At 42.2% G+C, this 22,461-nt stretch overlaps 1 protein-coding gene across 1 annotated transcript in view; it reads right to left on the bottom strand.

The window, feature by feature from the left end:
- Nucleotides 1–22,461, bottom strand: part of LOC130574414 (unconventional myosin-X-like) — an 89,559-nt gene that overhangs the window by 6,800 nt on the left and 60,298 nt on the right. The window contains exons 24-35 of the mRNA XM_057367627.1: nt 18,401–18,440; nt 16,117–16,908; nt 13,940–14,063; nt 13,234–13,477; nt 12,344–12,439; nt 10,618–10,711; nt 9,960–10,015; nt 8,200–8,342; nt 6,678–6,872; nt 4,826–4,983; nt 3,525–3,648; nt 1,445–1,742 (exon numbers count right to left, since the gene is read on the bottom strand). Of these exons, the coding sequence (XP_057223610.1) occupies nt 1,445–1,742; nt 3,525–3,648; nt 4,826–4,983; nt 6,678–6,872; nt 8,200–8,342; nt 9,960–10,015; nt 10,618–10,711; nt 12,344–12,439; nt 13,234–13,477; nt 13,940–14,063; nt 16,117–16,908; nt 18,401–18,440 (2,364 nt within the window). The remainder of the gene's footprint in view (nt 1–1,444; nt 1,743–3,524; nt 3,649–4,825; nt 4,984–6,677; nt 6,873–8,199; nt 8,343–9,959; nt 10,016–10,617; nt 10,712–12,343; nt 12,440–13,233; nt 13,478–13,939; nt 14,064–16,116; nt 16,909–18,400; nt 18,441–22,461) is intronic.

Here is a 22,461-nt window from a genome sequence, read left to right as displayed (position 1 = left end):
TACACAGTGAACAACACATTACCCTAAAAATTAGACTGCTGCAAGTAAAGTGTCTGGTAGAGATGCTGATGTCAAGTGCAACCACACTAAAGTCAAGCTTATTTCCTAAACCACACAATCTGCTTTCACTAATCATTTCAAAGTCACGTTAGTGGCATTTCTCAGCAATGCATGAAATAAGCAGTTCAAATTTTCAGGAGTTCAGTGACATCGGACAATAATAGGATTGGCTATCTCAATTTACAAAACTGAGAATAAAAATTATGAGATGAAATGTAAACCTTTTTATTTGTTCCTAATGGTTTGTTGTTTGTTTGTTTTTTGTTTTTTTAAAATTTGTTGGCTGCTTTTGAGCCACTTTTACAGTATGTTTGAGAATTAAGAAGATGGAAAGCAGATGCCTGTACATGATTCTTTTGCCTCCAAGACCAGGAGGTCTAAGCATAACATTTATCTGCAACTCCAGKGATAAAACAATGAAATGGCTACATGGAGTATTCTTCAGCATCTCTTAGACACATGCCCTGGATGTAGTTGTTTGGTGCATTGACACAAATCTCATCTCACTCCTTCATAGCTTGGAAGGAATCAAATAGCTTTTATTGATCCTTCTCATGATTAAGAATGCAGCTGAGCTGCAGCTCAGCTCCAATGCTGACTGCTTTGTAAAGCTGCTTTAGAAGCTGAAGATAAGTTGGGAAGAAATGTAAATGATTTAGTTCGTGAAAAGGGGAAGTTAAAAAAGATTAAAAGTACAAATTGCAAGCATTATGTGCTTAGTTAAACAAATTTTGKAAAATTATAAATTGGATTTACAGTATCTCTCCTACTCCATACTATGCATTTTGCCTGTGCCAGTTGCAAGGTAGTACATAMTTCCATGAGTATGAAAGTACAATCCTCACCTTTCCTGCAGGTTGATAACATTTGTATGTACATTGGTAAGCGGCAGATCATCAGCTGTGAATGAACAGTCTGATGGTATTCTGTCTGGGTGACTTACATTCCACATCCTTTTGACACAACAGAAGGGTGCTGGGGGGGATCTCAATACACAGAATCACAGGATCACAGAATAACAAGGTTGGAAGAGACCTTCAAGATCATCGAGTCCAACCTATGTCCTAACACCCCAACTAAACCATGGCACCAAGCACCACAACCAATCGTTTTTTAAACACATCCAGGGATGGTGACTCCACCACCTTCCCAGGCAGACCATTCCAGTACTTCATCACTGCGTAAAAAACTTTTTCCTAATATCCAACCTGTATTTCCCTTGGCTGGGAAGAAGCTGTTTCACCACAACAGCTGGTGGCAGGAATCAGGCAAAGGAGGCTGGAACACCACAGGAACGTGTTTGCACAGCAAGAAGGTGAGAGAGGTAACTACAACAGGCAGTGGAAGATTGGCAGAACAAGCTGCAAACAAAACAGACGTTTACCTTCGGAGGTGGAACTTGAGGTAGCGCAGGATCCCTCTGCTGGGCAGGAAAGTGCARCTCATACAGGTCATCAGCTGCCAGTGGTGCAGGTTCCCAGTACTGTTGGGATGTGGCATGTGATTGGTTTGCTTGATGAGCTGACAGTACACTTCATCACGRAGGGGCTTTAAATCATGGCAGGTCTGCAGGATGCCTTGGATAATGGGTATGGGGTCAGACACTGTCTCGATTTCCTGAAGGGAGTTAAAGATCTTCACTGCTTCATCCTGTAAGCTGCTGTAACCCTTCTCCTGTTGCACTGGGAAAAAAATCACAAAGGTGAAAGGAGGTGAAAYATCTCCCTTATTTCATACTGGCCCAGCAGCACTACAGTCAATGAATCTGTGTTAATCTGTCACAGARGAACAGTAACCTGAGCATTAGCTCATATCCTGAACTTGAATTTATACTTGAAGTTCATTATTGCTTCCTCTAAATGTTCAAATGCAGTTTTAATTAGTATTTGCCAACATCTGATTTGGCACCACTGCCAATCCATTTTTGGATATACTGTGCAGAAAAGCRGAGTAATGTTTTTAAGGGAAATGAGCACTGAAATCTAGTTCAGGCTTCATAACACATAACACACACATAACAGTGTCTGCAACCGAGGCACCTGAATGCAACCACTGAAACCTGACTTGTATAATCCCAAAATTCTGTGTTGTGCCTGTATTAGCTTTGACCCCTGAGCCAATGGAGAACTTARGCAAATTGCTGAACCACAAATGCAATTTTCACCTATTGTTTAGATTTAAAATGCTTAGACCAAAACTTGAGGTTTCTAACCACCTAAATGTCTGCTTTTTGACCTGCTCAGAGACATGTGCTACCATTCAGCTGCACGTTTGCATTCTCCATTGCACATCTCTGGGGCTTTAGGTCCTTCTGAATCTCCTGCACTGCTTCCCCAGTAGCCATGTATTAACTATACAATACAAAGACAGCTGGATACAGATAAGTTCCACAGTAAGTGCGTGCTTGCTCTGCAATTTTTCCATATTTCAGAATTTATTTTTTCTGTGTTTTTAATCTACCACATAATTGGATCCTTGTATCATAACAGACAGCAAGCAGCTAGTACCCTTTCACTTTTTCCATCACAGTCTTCTGGCCTGAAAAACTTSGTTTTGAGGCTGAATAATTATGGCTCTCTATTTAGTCACCTAATTGTAGGCAGGTTCTGTGCCTTTGATCATCTTTGGGTAGGTTTTTACATCTCCTGTATTGTGATGAGATGTAGAAGGCAAAACTGTATCCTGWACTGAAGATGCAGGTGCATGATATATCAATACAGCTGCACAAAGACTTCATTTTTCTTTTTCTAAGCTTTCGAAACCTTACATTAGCTGTTTGTTTCTGAACTCACCACTGGATTTGACATTTGCATAAAGCTATGYAAATTGGTGTTCACTTTCCTAAGCAGAGCTACATCACCATCTATGTAGAAAACTGTTTTTCCCATATACATTGCTTTGACTGAAATTAATTACTTAAAAGATTCCATGACTCAGTCACTTTACATTAAAGATTCTAATATAGTTCTTCACCAGCTTTCAGTTTTAATATGTCAAACAGCCTATAATCATCAGCAAATCACTTTGGCTTTCTGGTGGCCCATCACACAGCCTCGCTCTTTCACGTTTTTGATGAATTTCACAAAAGGATTCATTTAGTCTGTTTTTACAGCAGCTTCTGTAGAAACACTACCCCACTGCCAGCTTCACAATGTAATCATGTTGTAGTATTTCCACTGGAGCCACTCACAACCCAGTTGTGGCTAAAGGATGACAGGCTGCATGTCCCCTGGATGGAAGATAAACTATCTGCCCCAATTTACTTTAGACATAGTGCACGTGGAACACTAGGGAGGAGAAAGGACAGAGAAAGGGACTGCTCCCTCCCTGAACCCTGTGGGCTACACTGCCCCAGACAGACTTCACCTGCACAGAGAGAGCTTACAGGCCCATTTTGTGATGCTGAGGMTCCTCACTGACCCTCAAAACATGAGTGGATTGTGTCACTTGGGTAAAATACTTACAGTTGACACTAACATCTCCATACGGCAGTGGGAGCAGTGGGGAATGCAAGGGATGCTGGGTGTATCGCAGGATTGGGTTCCTCCTATACGTCTGTTCCACTACGTCAAGGTTTGTGCTGTTTTCCTGGAAAAGACAGGAAAAATAATCATCCTCATAGAGGGACAGTCCTTTCCAGGATGGCCTTACACATTTAGGTTTCAGCTCAACCACCTTTGTCTAAGTTTCTGGAGATGGTGTGGGGGACTAAGTGATCAAAGCATAATCCATATCCGAAAATTACCCTGTACGTTATTCCTGAAAACTAAAAACAAGAATAACCACATTACATCAACTCACAGGTCACCAAGCASAGAACTGTGCCTTCAGGCTTGGCTTGCATGATATATATGGCATGATCCCTCACTCCTAAATCCTTCAAGCTTTCAACAGGACATGGTTAATTGACTTTTTGACCACAGATGAACCATTTTCAGTATGTAATAATGAGCCTGTTCTCCTCAGCTTGTCTGGTTATACTATAYGTGTTTACAGAATGTACAACCAAAATGCTCAATGGTGTTCAAAATCTGGGTCAGTCACCTCCACACACACTGGATCACATTATTTTCTGCATTTGGTCCTGTACTCCTTCCCTAACAATACATAATGTTCCATTTGTCCCTGAACCCCAAGGTGAAGTTTTCCACGATTTTCTACAATCACTCTCAGCTCTTTCTTCCTCAGTATGAACTACCTAATTGCATCTAGTTTAGAACACATCACAAACACATTTCTTCTGAAATATGCTTTGGTGTGTCTTCTTAAATGATTCCAGGTTTATTTGCCAAAGTTTCTGGCATGTTTCTTTTCAAAAATTATTCCTGTGGTGAAATTTCTGCTGTTTTGAAGGATATTGTCTTTCCACCTTTTACTCTGATATTTAACCCCACAGCCTAAGACATGAAGTGAACCTCAGGGTACATCCAATTCAGGTGGCTGGTAGGAATGGATTTTTTTTATATTTTGTCTGGAGGATACTTAGTAGAGGAAAGGATGGAGCAGAAATTCGTAAATACTTGATGGTGTTATCCTTTCATTGCACACAGTCATAGTCTAGATTCATTCAGATCAGTTAACAAAATACAATTCCCATAATACTTGATTATTTTGTTGCACAGTTGTGTAAGTTTCTTTTTTTATTCCATTTTCCCCTTAAGACGAGCAGCCCCATTTTCTGCCACATTCTCAGCAATGACTGGGTAAGGCCAGTGGTGGTCTGGCTGCTGCCAGCCCGTTTGGGAATTAGCAGGATGCCACCTACCCTGATGTCACGAATGAGCTGCTGTGTAGGTGTTTCTATGGGAACTTTGCTGTCAATGACACCCTGAATGGCAGAGGCCCAGCGCATGGCTTCGTTCAGCAGCTTCGTGTACAGTCTGTAGGAATGCTTTCGCCCATGGACTATGATGTTCCAGTAGCCTGTGGACAAACAAAGGTGGAAACCAAGGTGCAAGGTGAAACTTGCTTCCATATTATATAGCTGACCAGAGCCTAGCAAATGTGACATCCATCTACAAGAAGGACAAGAAGGAAAATCTGGGGRAWACAGACCCRTCAGTATGGCCTTGATACCAGGGAAGGTTATGGAGCAGATCATCTTCAGTGTCAAAGGAGAGCAATGGAACYGGGGAAAGGTCTGAGGCACAAATCCTCTGAGGAGCAGCTGAGGGAGCTTGGAGAAAATAAGGCTCAGGGAGACCTTATTACTACCTACAACCACCCAAAAGGAGGTTGTAGCCAGGTGGGGATCRGTCCCTTCTCCCAAGWAACAAGCGATAGGAAAAGAGAAGGGGTTGTCAACAGATTGTACAGGAAAGTGGTTCAATCACCAYCCCTAGAGGCATTTAAAAAATATGTAGATGTGGGACTCAGGGACATCACTTAGTGGTGGATTTGACAATGTCAGGCTAATGAATGGACTTAATTATTAAGAGAKCATTCATTCTCTTTTTGCCTGTAGCTTGTGGCTGATGAAAACCCTTGCTGCTTTGATAACAATACACAGTGTGTCTGGTTAAAATCCACTAGGTACACACCAACATCCCCATTCCCAGAACATATTTATCAACAGGAAAGTCCCAATCCAGATTTTGGTACAAAGACAGCTTTTCGAGATAGCAGTACCTTGCAGTGTAACCTGACTACTTGCCTGCCAACCAGGCAGCTCACTTTCACAGACAGCATTTGGGCTACACTGTCCTGTTAATCACTTGGAAAAAGACCACTCTACACACAGCACCCAGTCAGATTGCCAAATCAATTCTCAGAACTTTTAAAAATATGTGTTTGACAACCTGAGAGAACATGTCAAGGAGATGGCAATTCTCTCTGCTAAAGGCAGTCCTAGACATCTGTTGATACCAAAAATGTGGACGATTTCTTGTGAATGAGCAGAATAAATTTCCTCTCATCTTTACTAAATGCTTCCAGCTTACAGCCCTTTTAAAAGATATCCCAAGCAGCTCYCATACTCAAATGTCCAGTATTTCAAGTCTTTTTCTAATGTTTGCATTCTCTGTAAGGGAGATTCACGCTTTACCCCATAACATGAGTTCCCCTTCCAAATTCTTAAGGCAAGCAATAGAGGATCACACCAGATCCTCYTTCCCAGAATTGTGTCATGTTGCATAGAAAGCAAACACAGGGCTTTGTCATCTTTTGTTTCTCTCAAGCTGGGTGTGCTCTAACACAGCCTTATAGTGTATGGGATGGCTGCTATTTAAGAGGTTTAACACTGACCCCAGAGACAAATGTAGGTCATGCTACAAAGGGACAGTTATGGAGAGGTACCAATAATTACAGTGTCCCTACAAGAACTCACACCTGTCACTCTGCCTGGGGAACACTGACACAAGCAGTGACTCTCCTCAGTTAAAAACATCAGCACTGCGTGTCTGCCAGGTGTGAGGCACTTACAGTCACCTGCACACTCTTCTCTGGCTCTTGGCAAATCTCTTACAGTTTCCACGGGCAGAGATTTTTGCAGCCAGACACAAAACCTCAGATGACATCAGATCGCCTTCTCAACTTGACAGACCACTCCAGCCCTGCACCACCCCCTCCTCAGGAGCTGCACCCATGGAGTCTGCTCATCACCACKTTCCCCCTCTGACCTGTGTCTTTGAAGACTCTCTCATCAGGCTGCACTACAGAGCAGAGGCTGTTGAGCACGAGCGTCCCGAGCTTGGCAGCCGTGCGCTCTGATGATTTGTAGTAGTCRAGGGCAGTGTTTGTCAGAACAAACCAGCGCTTCTTCATCTTCAGAGAGGACATCTTGTTGCTGCTCTGAACCTCCTTATGAAGCCAGCCTAGCACAGAGAAACAAACATGTCATTTATGTGTATCTCTCGCTGCCATGGTCAGGACAAATAATTTCACTGTCATTTTAGATCTGTTGTAAAATAAAGGGGGAGAAAAAGATTAAGAAAATTCAATACTTTAACAGAAAAAAATTACAGCCTGCATTGCTGAAGCTGTCAAAAAGATAATTTTCTACTCAGAGGTGTAGAAAGCACTGTCCACCCACAACGCAAAACGTTCAGAAAATGAAGGACTGAAACAAGAGGTTCCATATAAAGAAAAGATAGAGAGAGACCTTCCTGAATACATGCCTTTGTGGCTACACTGCTGTCACACAGACATCTTATTATGAAGAGCAGAGCATACACTGACTTTGCAAAGGATCATTCCTTTTTCGATTTATCTAATGAACAATACCAGATAAAAGGAACTGGTGCCTTGCAATTAAGTATTTTGAAGTTAAGGTACTCAAACTGTTGTCTGATAGTCTGCTTTAAATCATTCCATCTCCTTGAAATTTTAAAGACTAGGGTGAAAAGCTTATGCCACATTTTGGTGACCTTTTTCTTCCTGTCCTTCTGCATTGCCATGGCCACTCTCAGACCTCTATTCCTCCTCAGACATTTCTGGAGGATGCAAGGCAATTTGCCAATGCACTTGCTCTCCACAGCCTGCATCAGGAATATATTCATATATTCATATATTTGTGACCACATGATGAGCTCAAAGTACAGAGGAAATTTAAAAGTATTTAAGATAAATGGGGGAATATTTGGTAATATATGTGTGATCCCTACTCATGCACCACCATCTTCAAGTAAGCTCTGACTAAAGATGTACTTTAAACCTTTTGCTCAACCTCAGAGAATTTTTCTCAGCCCACTATGCCTCACCATAATCAAGTTAGTTAGTTTAGCTGAGGACAGCAGCAATCCCACAAAGATCCCACTCCCTCCCCCTCTACATGACAGGTGCCAGAAGGAACCAAGCTGACAACAAAAGCCACAGCGTCACATTATAGTCCATCTAAGCCAGCTGCTCCTCAGCAGCAGCCGTGCTCCTTCCTATTCCCTGATGGCATCTGCAGGCCGTGTTTAAAAAGGCCAGAACTAACATCAGAAAACTAAATACAAGAAGTACCTGTTTTTTGCCACCTGAGCCAGGGCTAGCACACGTGTAACATGGCAAGCAGCAGGCAGGAAGGTGGAGGGGACAGAGAATGACAGTTTTTGGGGAGCAGCTAAACCCAACATTAAGTAAGCCACAATCAGAACACTCTGTTGGACTACAAGCAGAAGATGAGTTTCACGTGTAATTGCATCTATTTCCTTTCACCTCTCACAAGGAATTCCTGGCCATCAACCTTGGATTCCCCTTTGGGTTTCTGCAGCAGGGAGATCCAGTGATGCATTTCCTCAGGTGTGTCGCTGTTGCAGTGAATCACGCGATTGGCTGTGATGATCACAAAAGAATTCGGTCTGCCAGAAAACAAAACCATTAAAATTAGTCATAACCATGCAAATAACTCACAGCACACCCAAAGTAATGGTTTTTTACCTTCCCATAAAGACTTTCTGAATACAAACTATAGAGAAGTGCAGAAATACTTCAGATTATCTCTTGTTCAGTTGCTCTGTCAACTGACAAATGCAGAGACCAGCTAAAGGAAATTAAATATGTTTCAAAAGCTACTTCCAAAGACTAAAAAATATTAATTAGCTAATAACCAGCTGTAAAACATCCTGGCTCATTAGCAAAGGACTCTGATGCACCCTCTGATTGGAGTGAGCCAGTGCTTGTGCCACTGGGCTGAGCTGGTACAGCCATTCTCCTCATACTCATTAAAAACAGTGATGACATAGCAAACACAAGTCTCAGTAGGATCAGCTAAAACATGTTTGAAATTGGTTTTAGAATAGATGAGCTGATGCTGACAAAGAGAAAAAAACTGTTATATTGCTTCTGGATGACTTTGGCCTTCTGTTCCAGCTATGTCTCACCAAAAAAATATTCACAATTCTGTATACAATCAATCTTTACAGGAAAAGAAAAATAAAAGTAGGACCAGTTCCAGGAGGACAGACTCATAAAACTTTGAAAGCAAACCCAGATTTCTATGAGAAAACAGAGAAATTGAAAAGTAGAATGCAAGTATGAAGCAAAAGGTGCAATCAAGCTCTGTTAGAAAAATGCATAAACTATAGAAGATAAAAATAAGCTGCTTAAAAACATTGGTTGTGAATAAGCATTCTCTTCAGAATTTGTATAACGTTGCTTCAAACACTGATATTCCAGAAGAGCATGCCTCAGCACATACATTAACTAATTCTGACCGTTCAGCTTAMTATTTGTTCCTGTCTTTTATTTGTACATGGATTAATTATGAGCGCACAGGCTGAAAACTGCCTAAAATGTTTTTATCAATGACATTTTAGCTCACTTCTGAAACACATTTTCTGAACTAGTTACTACAAAGTCCTAGCAACCTGTGTGAGGGAAAAAAAACCCAGATCACAGAGGTGAGCAACTTAATAGCTAACATTTTACTTCAGCACTGTGGTATCTTTGCCCTGACTGAATCTGTTAATATGTGGGGAATAATTAAATGYTAACATAAAGTGATATGAAAAGTCCCATCATCTCTTCTCTGAAAATAACGAAAGGTCTGTGCTCTGTTGCATTGCAAAGATACCAATAATAATAGAGATTCCTAAACTCATCCATTACTCTTCCACAATGCTGTTTCTTTTCCTTAAATTTACAAGATTAACTCAAAATCACACAGTTGAATAAACAGAAGTGCTGCTCAAGCTGGTAATAGGTAACACTATCATTTTTTGTCATTGAGATTATGCTGTTTTCACTTTTAGGAGCTATAGGAGAAACTTTCACTCAAAGACAATACATATATGAACTTCATGCCTTATTAAGTGACATTGCTTGAAACAAGCTAAAGATTCCAGCTATGTTTATTTGTTTGGAGAAGAAGATCTATGAGTTTAAACAAATACAAACCCCAAAGGAAACCTGGACCTACCCACACAAGTGTTGCAGAAAGTTTCTGATTTAAGAGATGGTCAGATTGCTGYACCTACCTATCAGGATTGTCTGAGGCACAGACAGAGTCAATAAGCCCAACATCCAGGGTTCCCTGYACAGTGAAGAAGACACAAATTCCATTTTAGATTACAGGCATTCTTCTTTGTAAATAGGATTGGAACTGAAACCATTTCTCTGAATTCCAGTAGCGCGAGTAGAAAGGAACATACAAGAAAGGCTCAAGTGAGTCATCCTTGCTCCCTAAACAGCCCAAGATGGGCAAGGGCTCCACAGGACTGGAGGAAAAACAGTTACAGGTTTCCAGAGAGTATATGAAGCTCTGAAATAACCTTAGCTACTATCTCTCTACTGGCAAAATACATAAATACACCGTTCTTCCCAACTGCTATCTTCTGTCTGGAATAACTGAACCAGACTAGTCCCATCCAAAGACATTTTATCTGCATGAGGCAGCCTCCCTCTTCTCCTCCAACTGAAAAGAGCTATCTGTGATCAAGCTGAGCAACCCACCACAAGCACCATGTTCCCCACTGCTTACCCTCTTTGCTATCAGCTTTGCTGCTTCTTTATAATTACCATCCTACTTTCTTATACTGCTGAAGTACAGCTCTGCATGTGCTGGAACAACATGCACAAACAGTTAAACACAGAGGGCTCCAAGCATGCCCACAGGCTGGTTGCACAGTAACTCACCACAGCATTCTTTGGATTGGCCTGTTCATCCTGCATTTCCCTCAGCTGCTGTGCTGTAGCGCTGTGTACTCGGCTCAGGACATTAAACCACCCACTGGCAACCAAAACAGAATCAAAGTTAAACTTTGGGTAGTGAAACTGGCTCTAGAATATGATCAAGGAAGCTGGAAARATGCCACTGGGAAAATKTCTTCATTCACAATTCCCTGACTACTATGCCACAGATTATCTCTTAGGCTGATCATACCAGATTCTAATGCCTTCCTTCCTCCTTATTTATCCATAAAAATTCTGTGCACGTTCTTCAACCCACCAACAGCTGCTCCTGCAAAATCCAGTTCTCTACTTGTTATTCRAGGAACTGTAAGTAGGCAGTGGCTTTACAGGAAGCCCATGTCAGCAGACTGAGAAGAGCATACAGCACTCGTGAAAACAGGGTTAGTTGGGAATCTTCCTGGACTAGCGTCCTAGAGACGCCTGGGAGCCTTCTTGATTAATCTCTCTCTGATCYGCTAATAAACTTGAAAGTCATATGGCTGGCAATTAATCATGGGTTTGTTTATAAGTGAGTTTGGAGTTAAGTTTTTTGTCTGTGAAAGGGCTTCTCTTGCAGACATATCTGGAGGCTAATCACTGTTGCAGAACAAGCAGATTGTTATCTGCAGCTTCCAGTGAGATCAGCAAACATCTATACTTCATGRAGGATTCTCAGACTGGATACTCTACGGTATCTGCTAATCTGCCCTTTGCTACTGCAAGTGTTTGTGCTTTCTTCTCCCTCAGAGAGGAGACTGACAGGGCATAGACAGAGGCCACATTTGGTTTGCACTTGTCCTAACACTTCTGCAGTGTTATCTTAGGCCATGCCTACTACAGCTGAGGAAGTTCTGGGTTAAGAAGTTGTTGCTCCTTCTGCTACTGCTCTCCTAAATTTTCCTGTTTCTCATCCATGTGGCTGCTCTTCAGTCTAGTTCTGTTAAACTGTRTTCAGACACCTCCCCCCTTTCTTCTGCACACAAAACAAAATAATAATATACCCTAAATAGCTTCACAGAACCAGCAGATCAGAGAAACAGTTACACTGCGTGGGCTGAGAGAGCAGAAGCCTTGGTAAAAGTGGGAAGATATGAGAGGCTGGGGACAGTAACCTCTTAACTTGGCTTTGCATAGCCAGGACAGGTTGTCCAACCTGCCCTTAAACAACTGATTCCCACTGTCTGGCCAGGATGCCGAGAAGGAAGGACATGAGTCACTTGTTTGCTTTGCRCTGGGAAGATTTTATCAGATGACACTACAGACTCTGATAAGCTGCAGCCTTTTTTCTGTCTCCTGGATAAAACCCAGCTGCTCTCGCAATCATTTACAGACGTGAATAGACTTTTTGTTTGATTCAAGATTCCATTCAATAAATAAATCAGCTATTAGATGTTCAGTTTATATTAGGGTTTGTGTGTCTGCTGGAGTAACCCTTGAGTTCAGCATGCTCACAGCCACATGAGAAGGTGGCGGTCCTGTGACTGGGAGCCTGAACCCGGCCTTGGTAGGTGCAACATCAAGTCCCCAWAGTAGGTGTGGTACCTCCCAGGAAGCATGAAATGACACTCCGGAACAAAATCCCCCTTTTCTTCCAGCAAAAGGGAATTGATTATATTTCTCAAACTCTCCCATGAGTAGCTGGGTCAGATCTGCACTGAATGAACAAAGCTAACAAAACTCCCTGKTGTACCTGGCATCTTCCGGTGACTCTGCAACGATGTGATAAACTCGGTCTTCTGTCACAACGTCCAAGGCATTCTCCTTTTCATGAATATCCACAATCTCTCTGGAACACAAGAAAGCACAAGAGCCAAAGCTAAAAACCTTTCACAGGCCTGAATTCCATCTGGTCGCTTCTTTCACATCATACCCTTCACCACACAGAAGGGAAATCACTGGTTCAGATGGCTCGTAATTGACAGAAATACAAAATTCCGCCAATACATATCAAGATGTTTTAAAAGATTTTTACAGTTAAAAACCAAAGCTTAAGGCATTATATTTTCAAGACACCAGCAGACTAAATGGAAGAGGTTGATACAGAGATCTGTTCACAAAGATGGGAGTGCCACTCTTTTTGGCACTTTACAGGTCTGCATCATGCTAATAGATGACCAGTCTGTCCTTTCTTACAGCAGGAGCTGAGGAATTGACTATGGCAGCAGAAAGAGCATTCAGGACTCAGGAAAAGGCACAGTACATGCTGCCAAATTCAAATCCCGCTGTGAGCTTCATAATACCTCTGTGAAATGCTTGGAGAAGCCAGAAAACAGATGGAGTCTGGGTAGGAGAGAATGCATGGGGTATGTACTTAATTAGCCCCTCCTGGTCTGGCTCCATCCATGGCTTGGAAAGAGCTTCTGCTGGATTATGAAATGCAAGACTGGGAAAAAAATATCGAGTAATTACAGACTCCCTCCAGAGTAAAACTAGATGCTGTAATTGTCTTTTCCTTCCTTTGTTTCTGATTCTCCAAGCACCAGGGGAGACACACGTGCCAATGAATGGCAGCACTGGACGCTTCATTACTGATTTGGAGAGCGAATATTAGGGATCAAAGAGATTTATTWTTGCACTCACTTTGCCCTTCTGATATCAATTGTCCCCTTCAGCTTCTCCTCACTATCATTCTCAAAGTACATCAGCTTGGATTCTCGAAGCACAAACCAGCGGCGTTTCCAGTTGCGGCGCGAGAGCGTTGACATCCCTCCGCCCTTTTTGTAGAGCCAGCCTGACTTGAGGGCCTCCTGCTTGGTGCGGAACCACATGAACGCCTCGTTCTTCAGRACACACCAGCGCCGCCGCCACGGGTTCATCAGGCCTCCTGCAAAGCCAGGCACACTTTCATCAGACATGCAACAAGGGTCATGTTCCTGGGCAGGAACAGCTGCTGCTTCAGCTCCTGCACAGAGTGAAGGAACTCAAGGAGAGAAACATGGCTGTGCTTAATTTCAGACAGAAAAAACAGAGCAAATTAGTGAAACAAAAGCAAAATGTATTAGTAAAACAAAAGCATTGCTTGAGTATTTTTGTTCTGACTTCAGTTTCCTAGCTGAGAATGAATCATTTAAGCCCATAYCACGTAGGCACAATTAGGTCTCGGTGGCAAAGATAACCCGGACACCCAGCTTCCATCTCTTTATTTGCTACTTTAAATAAAAGAATTTAAAAAAAAGGAGAATAGACAGAGAACTAAGAGCAAATAAAAATGATGATTGTGGCCAAACAAGACGAAAGCAAGTTTCCTGGATTCCATCCATCCATGGTTTTGGCAAAATCCACTTACCTTTCATGTAGAGATAACTGTGAAAGTAGGGCGGCCCTGAGCCATTGAAGAGAGTGACTCGTCCATTACAAAACTCTTCATCTGTATCRATGTAAACATCCACTTCTTCTTCRCTGTCCAGAAACTAAAGAAAAAAGAGGAGATGTAGGCTACTTGGGTTCTCCTGGTCACAGGAGGACTGGAGCAATTAACAGGGTTAGAGAAGTTATGGTCAGCAGGTGCAAAACTACACACAGTCCCTTTGCAAAAAAAGCACTGTGGTAGAAATAGAGGCTTGACAGCTTACCCATTAATGCCTAAAGCAAGAGCATGGAATTTTCATACGTGAAAGGAGAGCAGTGAACACGGCCAGAAAGCTCCAGTTACCTGCAGTAACAAAACTTCCTCTTTCAAGGSAGAGCCCACCTAGCAAAATCTAATTTGATGGGATTAAAAGAAAATTTTTATTTTGGAGAAGTTTTCTGATTTTTCTGGCAGAAAGGTCACAATGCCAGACAAGATGAAATACTGATTTAACCCCAGCAAGGAAATAACTTGCTTTGGGTTGATTGGGAAAAAAAAGCACAGTCCAGGATAACTGAACCCTAAAAATATCAATCTGAATTACTGAAATAACAGTACTGAATTTACTCATCTCTGTTCTCCAACTAGATAAAGGCCCTCAGCCATAATAAAGTACCTCACACACAAAACCATTTCCTTTACCTTAAATACAATTTCCTTTGATTTGCTTTATTAATTTAATACTAATGAAGGCAGTTCCTCAGACCTTTTCTTTCCTCAAATGCATACTGCTTCTTTTCATTTTCTCTCCTGTCTTCTCTCTGTGGCCCCTTTGCGCTACTCTTTCATTTCACCCCTGAGCCACTCCTTCATTCTCTCCCTTGGCATTAAGTTTCAAAAATCAGGTAATCTTGGAACRGCAGCTACTGATGGGATCTTGACTCAGCTGATGTTATCTCTTCCTGTGACTCACACTATGATGAAATATCGATGGCATTTTCATTAGTCTTACTCGCTGATGAGCCCAATAAAATCCTTCACTTCTATCTGCATTTTAAGAAGGATGGTAGAAACTGGCCTAAGCTGTAACAGAATGATTCATGATTTGAAGATTACCTGACAGTCATCTGTGAATACCTGCCCACAGAGAAGGTACCTTTACTCAGGCAGATCACATCATGAAAAATTCTGATGGCTGGCAGCTGACATTAGGGAAACGCAAACAAGAAAATCATGCATTTTTTAAGAAAGGTCACAGTCTCTCATTGGAAAAGCATACTGAAGGATGTAAATTGAATTTCTAAAAAAAAAAAAATTCAATCATTTTCTAAAATATATTTTGTAGTTCAAGAGTCTCCACTCGAGAACATCATTTATCAGAAGTATTTTTGTGGCTGTCATTGGCTTCACACCTGAACTCCCAATATTATTTGGCTTTGACATCCTTTTCTGTAAGGGGATTTATCATTGCAATATTAAGCAACTGGCGTGAGGGCACTCAGGATTCTGAGCCATTGTGGGATCCAAGCTGAGATGCTTCAAGTGCAAGGCCAATAGCCCAGCTTTACCACCCTGTCACTGTCCCTGAAGCAGGAATGGAAAGGTTCAGTTCAGTGATCTGGTTGTGTGCACTGGGACCCAGCTCAATCAGCACAGTAATTTCCTCCAGCTTTAGAGTAAGTAAGTTAACTTGTACACCACAGCTGAAAAGAAACCCTTGACTCTGAACAGAACTAGAACAAGAAAAGTTTTAGAGACRGAGACAAATTAAACCCCAGCCTTTCCCATTTCCTCTTGTCATTGCATACTGGAACCATAGATTTCACCCTTCTGTGAAATGACTGAAAGGAAGAACATGCACCTAACAAAACTGCAGTTGTCTGCTTTCCTTCTTCCWAAAGGGTGTTATGTTAACATACAGTGATGGAAACCATCTAAACCAGGTACACATGTGCTCGCTTGTGTGCCAACAGACGCCGGACAAACACAAGCCCGCTGGCCTTCAGCCTATCTGTGACTCTTCCCTTTTTATCAAGCTGATTAGTGACAGAAGAGACAGTCCTACATTAGTAACTATGCCCAGAGTGAGCAGGTATATGGTAAGAAGGCAAAGATGTTACAACCATCAACAAAGTGACACAAGTGTCCAGAAAGGCAAAGGGAGGGATTCTCACCGAGTCCAGGCTGCCACGGTTGGAGTCCAGGCTGGTCCCATGGGAGTGTCTCAGACCCTCCTCACCATTCAGAGGCTCAGCTGAGGCATTGCCTCCATCTCCATAGCCATCAAACTCCTCATGGTCGTAGTCAGACTCCACATCTTGAGGGGAAGTGTAAATGGACTCTCCCCGCTCTCTGCTGGTACTCCTCTGTGTATCAGAGACAGAGCTGTAAATATTTTCTGCGGGGTTAGAGAGGACTCTCTGCTGCTTGGAGCTAGTGGTTCTTTCCACAGGCTGTTTGGGAGCACAGACAACTGCTCCCCCCTCCCTCTGGAGATGCGAAAGGCTTGAGTTTGCAACTTYATTTGAGTAGCTGTCACTGTTTCTTGTGCCATGCTGATTTGGGACCACCAAACTGGAAGTTGGCCGTCCCTCATCATCGGCGTGAAAACCCTCATCAACTTCTTCTTCAGCCAGCGGTGCCACCAGGCTGCAGTCAATGTTGAGTGTCCCCTCACTAGAAAGTGAGCGCTCTAAGTTCTGCACACTTTCATCCAGATTGCCGAAATCCAGCAGCTCCAAGAACTCCTGGGCAACCCTTGATGCCTCTTTTTCCAACCTCTGTATCTCTTCTTCTCGCTGCCGATTGATTTCGTTCCTGGTGTCTTCAGAGATGACAGACATGTGATCCTCTTTCTGTTGCTGCAACTTTTCAATCTCCTTCTCCAGCCTTAAGATCTCCTCCATCTGACGTCTCTCTTCTTCTTGCAGGGGAATATTCACCTCCTCAGTGTTTACTGTTTCCACCTTAAAGAATTTGTAAGAGCRTTAAAACACTTTCTTCAACCTGTCTGTGTTCCTTGCCTGAACCTTTCATTCTTTCTGTCTCCTGTGCTTGCCTTGTACTTACCATCTGCAGAAAGATAATTCCAAGCAGCCTGCAATCATTCACAGTGTAAAACCTAAACACAGAACTACTGGATCTTCAGGTACCTCATTTTTCCCAGCAATCTACCTCTTTCATGAATCATACAAAGAAGCTCACTGGGTTCAGTAAGTTTKTAGAAGAGCCTCTCTATCTGTTGCTCATTGTACACTGCAATTTGGATAAAAGCAGCCTAAAAGTCTATTCTCTCTTTTTCAATTCACACATATAGGAGAAAGCAATTACATATGAATACATATAGACAAAGACTGYTTAAGAGCTGAAGATTTCCCAGAAATTCCAGAGATTTGGAAATTTCACTGTTTCCTGAAATGAGCATTTGACCATCAGAATCTAGGGCTAGTAGGGATATTTGCATAAAGCAGGACTGTAGCCACTCCAGCCACAGCCCAACAAAACTCCACCCAAAATTTCCTGGCATTCTTTAGCACCATGGATGGCTGGTGGTTGACTACTGAAGGCTGTCTTACTCTATTCTCCACACTGAAGTAACAGGAAATTTCTAGCAGATACGTGAGAATTAGAAGACACTGGTGGCTCTCACTGATGTTTTACTGYAAGATAAAGCCACCCTCCCCTCCACAGGGGATGATGAAAACATACACGTGAGAGAAAAAAATACACGCATGAGAAAAAGCAAAAATAAATTCCAAAAGGATTTAATGTATTTCCTGACAGGGCTTATGACAATGCAATCAATATATTGGCCTGCTTAAGTCTCAATCCTTGTTTTGTTTAGTTACCTTGTTGCTTGTTCTCTATGTAACTCTCACTTGTGCATGAATGMATTTCTACGCTCTGTTCTGTCATCTCTCCTGCACAAAGATGGTCTGAAACTGGGGAACAAGTGGTATGGGCAAAGAAATAATGAGATACACAGCTATTTCCACACACCTCACGGTAGATGGTCTGCTCTTTGATATCTCAAGCACCAACAATTAGATCAGTTACAAGGGATTTATTTTAGCCATGGCAGCAGTCGGCTGCACTCTTATTTTGCCTGTTGCAGGCAGCAGTCCAGGAAAACAGACTGTATCACAGTGCAGCACATCACAAGGTTATCTAACAAGCTCAAGCAGTAGAGATAAAAAAAGGATGCTGCCTGTTCAATATGGAAATTTTCAAACAGAACCTATGCAAGCTCATACAAGAGCCTTGAAAAAAGCCCTACCTTGTTACCTGTATGTAACCATCCCAAAGCCAAAAACCTGCAGGTTCTGAGTKAACAAAGCCTATTTTTTAAATAGTGTTGCCACAATAACACTATCAGTATACAGGCAAAGTGGAGGCAATGAAGGTCTCTTCACAGATATTCATAAGAAAACACATGAAAAGAGTAACTGTTAAACTTACCTGGGCCACCTGCGGTAGTGCATTCAGTTTCTCCTTTTCTCTGCCAAAAAAACAAGACATGACAGTCAGAGACAGACCTAGTTCTCCTGCGTGAGGTTTTCAGAATTACACGGACACATCATCCCTCCATGGATAAGGTTAAAATGAGGTACTTGCTGTAAGACTGATTTAAAAGCTTTTCCAATTTAGTAAAAATCCAATTCTCCGTGGTTGGCATGACCTTTGTGGATATAACAGATTTTCCCCATGCACTTAACTTTCAGATCAATTAGGAAATTGGATTAGCTGGAACACACCAGGAAGGACATTGCAAACAGTGACAGAAAGACAATCAGACTCATGATAAATGTAAACAGAGCCTTCTGAAGTACTRTAAGTCGGTGAATATTGAGGTTGCATGTGTGTAATTGATAAATATCAGGAAACTGTGTTTGTTTTTTWAAAACAGAATTATTGCAATACCAGCACTAAATTTGTTTTCTTTTGCTTTTACTGTATTAAAGCCCCAACTCCTCTAACTTCTCAGTGGCATGCAAATCCCGGTGTATTAGTGAAGACTGTGAGGGTTTGTTAGCAAACATGAGCAGAGGCATAAAACTATCCCACGGTGTTGCATCTCCACCCCGATCAAAAATGCTGCACTCCAAAGGAAAGCTGTCACTATGGCCAGTTCCTCCATGCGCTACAAGCACCYCAACCAGCAGACACACAAATACCAGGGTCATGCTTAGGGAGCAGGAACAGGATGCTGCTGCATGGAAGAAAGCKACCACTGCCAGTGATAACTATCAAATCTATTAATTCAACCCCAGGGACAACAGGAGGGCAATTATATTTATTTCTCAGGCCTTGCAGTTTTCCCCAGCCAAATTCCAAACTGCAGCTGCAAGTTACAAAGTCCTGGAAGATTGCACTGTCGTGCTCACTGTCTCAAAGAAAGTCCAGGAAATGTTTGTAAATGAAAGCTGACATAAGTGAGATCCAGATGGTTCCGACTCTGCTGAAAGATCCCTACATCATGAGTTAAACAACTGTCTTAAATGATAGGAGAGCTCAAAACCACAACCATTTTAAAACAAATTACGACTACCACCTATAATCTACACACTAATTCCTGCAACTATTCCTCACAATTCTTAAACCTTTGGTATCTCTTGTTGCTTTCTAGTTATCATTTAYGCTCTTTCTGAAATGTGATAACCAAAACTAGGGACAGTGCTCCAACTGAAGTCTTACCAGTGTCAACTGGTACAGAAGTATCACCACATCTAACAGAAACATTTCTGTTTACAGAGAGCATTTGCTTTCTCTTCTCACACAGCATGACACTGGTGACATACCCAACTTAGCCTCCAGACCTTGCTCCTGCTGCTGAAGCAGGCATTCCTCCTCCACTCCCTTGTATTTGATGATTCCAAACTGTAAATCTGCATACGTCTGGGCTGAAAGTTATCCTGTTTTTCAGATCCTTTCTTTAACTTGCCAAAATTATCTGAACTGTAATCCTAGGCTACTGTATTGGGTCTGACTGAGGTAAAGCTCAAGCCCTTCCAKKGCTGTGCTTTGMATGAGTAGCTGGACAGGAGCTGATAACAGAGCAGTGTTTTGGCTATTGCCAAGCAGCGCTGTCCCTCTGACATTCCTTCCCCTTCAAAGGGATGAGACTGGGCAAGATCCTGGGAGGGGACAGGACCAGGCCAGCTGACCCAACCCCACCAAAGGGATATTCCACACCATATGATGTCAGCTCAGATATATAAGCGAGGAGAGAGAGGAGGAAGGTGGGGGCATTCGTGAGTTTTCAATGTTTGCCTTCCGGAGCCACCACTACGCACGCTGAAGCCCTGCTTCCCGGGAAGTGCCTGAACAACGCTGCTAATGGGAAGTAGAGACTGATTTCTTTTTTTTTTTTTTCCTTTAGCTTTTGTATACGCAAGCCTTTGCTTATTATTTTTACCTTTGCTGTAATAAAACTACTTTATCTCACCCTGTTGGCTGTTCACCATCTTACTCTCTCCCCTGTCCCAGAGGGAAAGGGAGTGATAGGGAGACTTAGTGGGCACCTGGCATCTGGCCAGGGTCAACCCACAACAGCTACATGCCTACAGCCCCTCAGCAGATGGTTTTATATGCAAATTTAATAAGGATATTCATATTTCCTCATCCAAATTCTTATGAYAACATCACACAAGTACCAGCACAGATCATGGAATACTCCCATTCAGGCATTCTCTTCTATTTAACAAAAGGCAACTAATGTCTGTTAATTAAAATACAGTAAAACCACAAATCCTAAGCTTCCTCCATGTACTTTTTTCCAAAGCAAATTTCTTTCAGTATCTTAGAGCATTGTCATAATGTATCAAAGCCCTTACTTACCCTTTACCTACCCGAAGTCAAGTTACCTGTCCTCCATRGCTTTTCCCTGTCCACAAGACATGCCACAAGCTACCACAGTAGGAAATAGGTACCTTTAATGCTGTTTGTTCTTCAGAAATCCACGCTGGCTTGATTCCTTTATCAAGCATTTCAAACTGATTATTTGCTTCAGTGTGGAGAGCCTGCCTAAAAGCTGGCTACACGATAAGGGACATGTGGAATACTCTGGAACTGCCCGACCTCAGTATAACTAAAAGCCGCTAACAGCCGTCGCTGCGAGCAGTAGCTGGAGCCAAAAGTTACAAGAGGTCTTTTGTCCCGTGGAACTCCCGAGACAGACTCGTTAAGTGACCTTAACGATATAATGGGCTAGCTTGAGAGGCTAACGTTTGCCATAAAGGCATTGTTTCTAAAGTAGCCTATAAGGAGCTCAGTTTTTGTAATATGTATGAGGTTGATTACCCTTAGCAAACATGGGCATAAAAGCCGTTCTGAGTTCTGCAGATCATCTCTGGTGGTCGTTGTGCCCTCTATTAACGTTGTGCCCCATTAACAAATGGTTAACTCCAAGACTTCAGTATCTTCCTGAAACTGAGGTTAGGCTGACTGGTCCACACTTTCCATTTTTAAAGGGGGTGATAATTGCTTGGTATTTTCCTTTCTTAATGGAAACTCGGTTACCATCCACAAAGGAGGAGAAGGAGAATAGCTACCGTTTTAAACTGATACTTTAGCTACTTCTAGAAGTACTCAAACATGACTTACACCAAGTCCTGATACCTTCTTTATAATTTGTAATTTGGTTTATCTGAGCATTTTCTAATATTTTATTTCYGTGACATGTTCTGAATTCTTGTACATCCTTCCTAATCCTATTCAGTGTCTAACAGTTAAGCTTCTGGGGACGATAAAAATAGCATSAAATACCTTAGTTTTTTGAACATTATTATTTTTCTTCCTGTTGACTGTTAGACCAAATTGTTCCATGTCTCCCCTCTGCTAACAATAACTGGATGCCACCTTTTAGCTCATTACAGCTCAAACTGCACCTCGGTCCTTCTGATTTTKTCTCTACACTTGTGTTGGGGTTTTTCACTTGTTTTCAGTAGATTAGCTGATTTGAAATTTCTATGGACTTCCACTTCCTTTTCTAGGTCAAATGGGCATTCAGAATTTAGCCAAGCTGGTCTGCTAGTACTGTTCTGGCTACTCACTCAGATGCCACTTAACATTAATTAGAAAATTAAAATAAAATGAGTTCTCCTGATTCCTAGAAGCACTGACACTCCTCTGTGGTGATGCTGGGTTGAACACATCTCTCATGGTCTGGGAGCTAAAATAGATTAATCAAGTCCTTCCTTTTATTATAGAATCAAATGCTGAGTTGGAAGGACCCATCAGGATCACTGAGTCCAACTCTTGGCCCTGTGCAGGACACCCCAAAAGTCATATAATGTGCCCAAAAGTATTGCCCAAAAACTTCTTGAACTCTTGTCAGGCTTAGTGCTGCAGCCACTTCTTTGGGGAGGGYGTCCCAGTGCCAACAACCCTCTGGCTGAAAAACCTTTTCCTGATATCCAACCTAAACATCCCCTGATCAGTTTCCTGCTATTTCCTTGAGTCCTTTCACTGGGCACAAGAGTGAAGAGATGAGAGCCCACTCCTCCCCTTCCCCTCATGAG

This window comes from Malurus melanocephalus, unplaced genomic scaffold (genome assembly GCF_030028575.1).
Source record: "Malurus melanocephalus ecotype Western Australia unplaced genomic scaffold, MMel_1.1 scaffold_81, whole genome shotgun sequence".
Classification (NCBI taxonomy): Eukaryota; Metazoa; Chordata; class Aves; order Passeriformes; family Maluridae; genus Malurus; species Malurus melanocephalus.
This window is presented reverse-complemented; position numbering and strand designations above follow the sequence as displayed.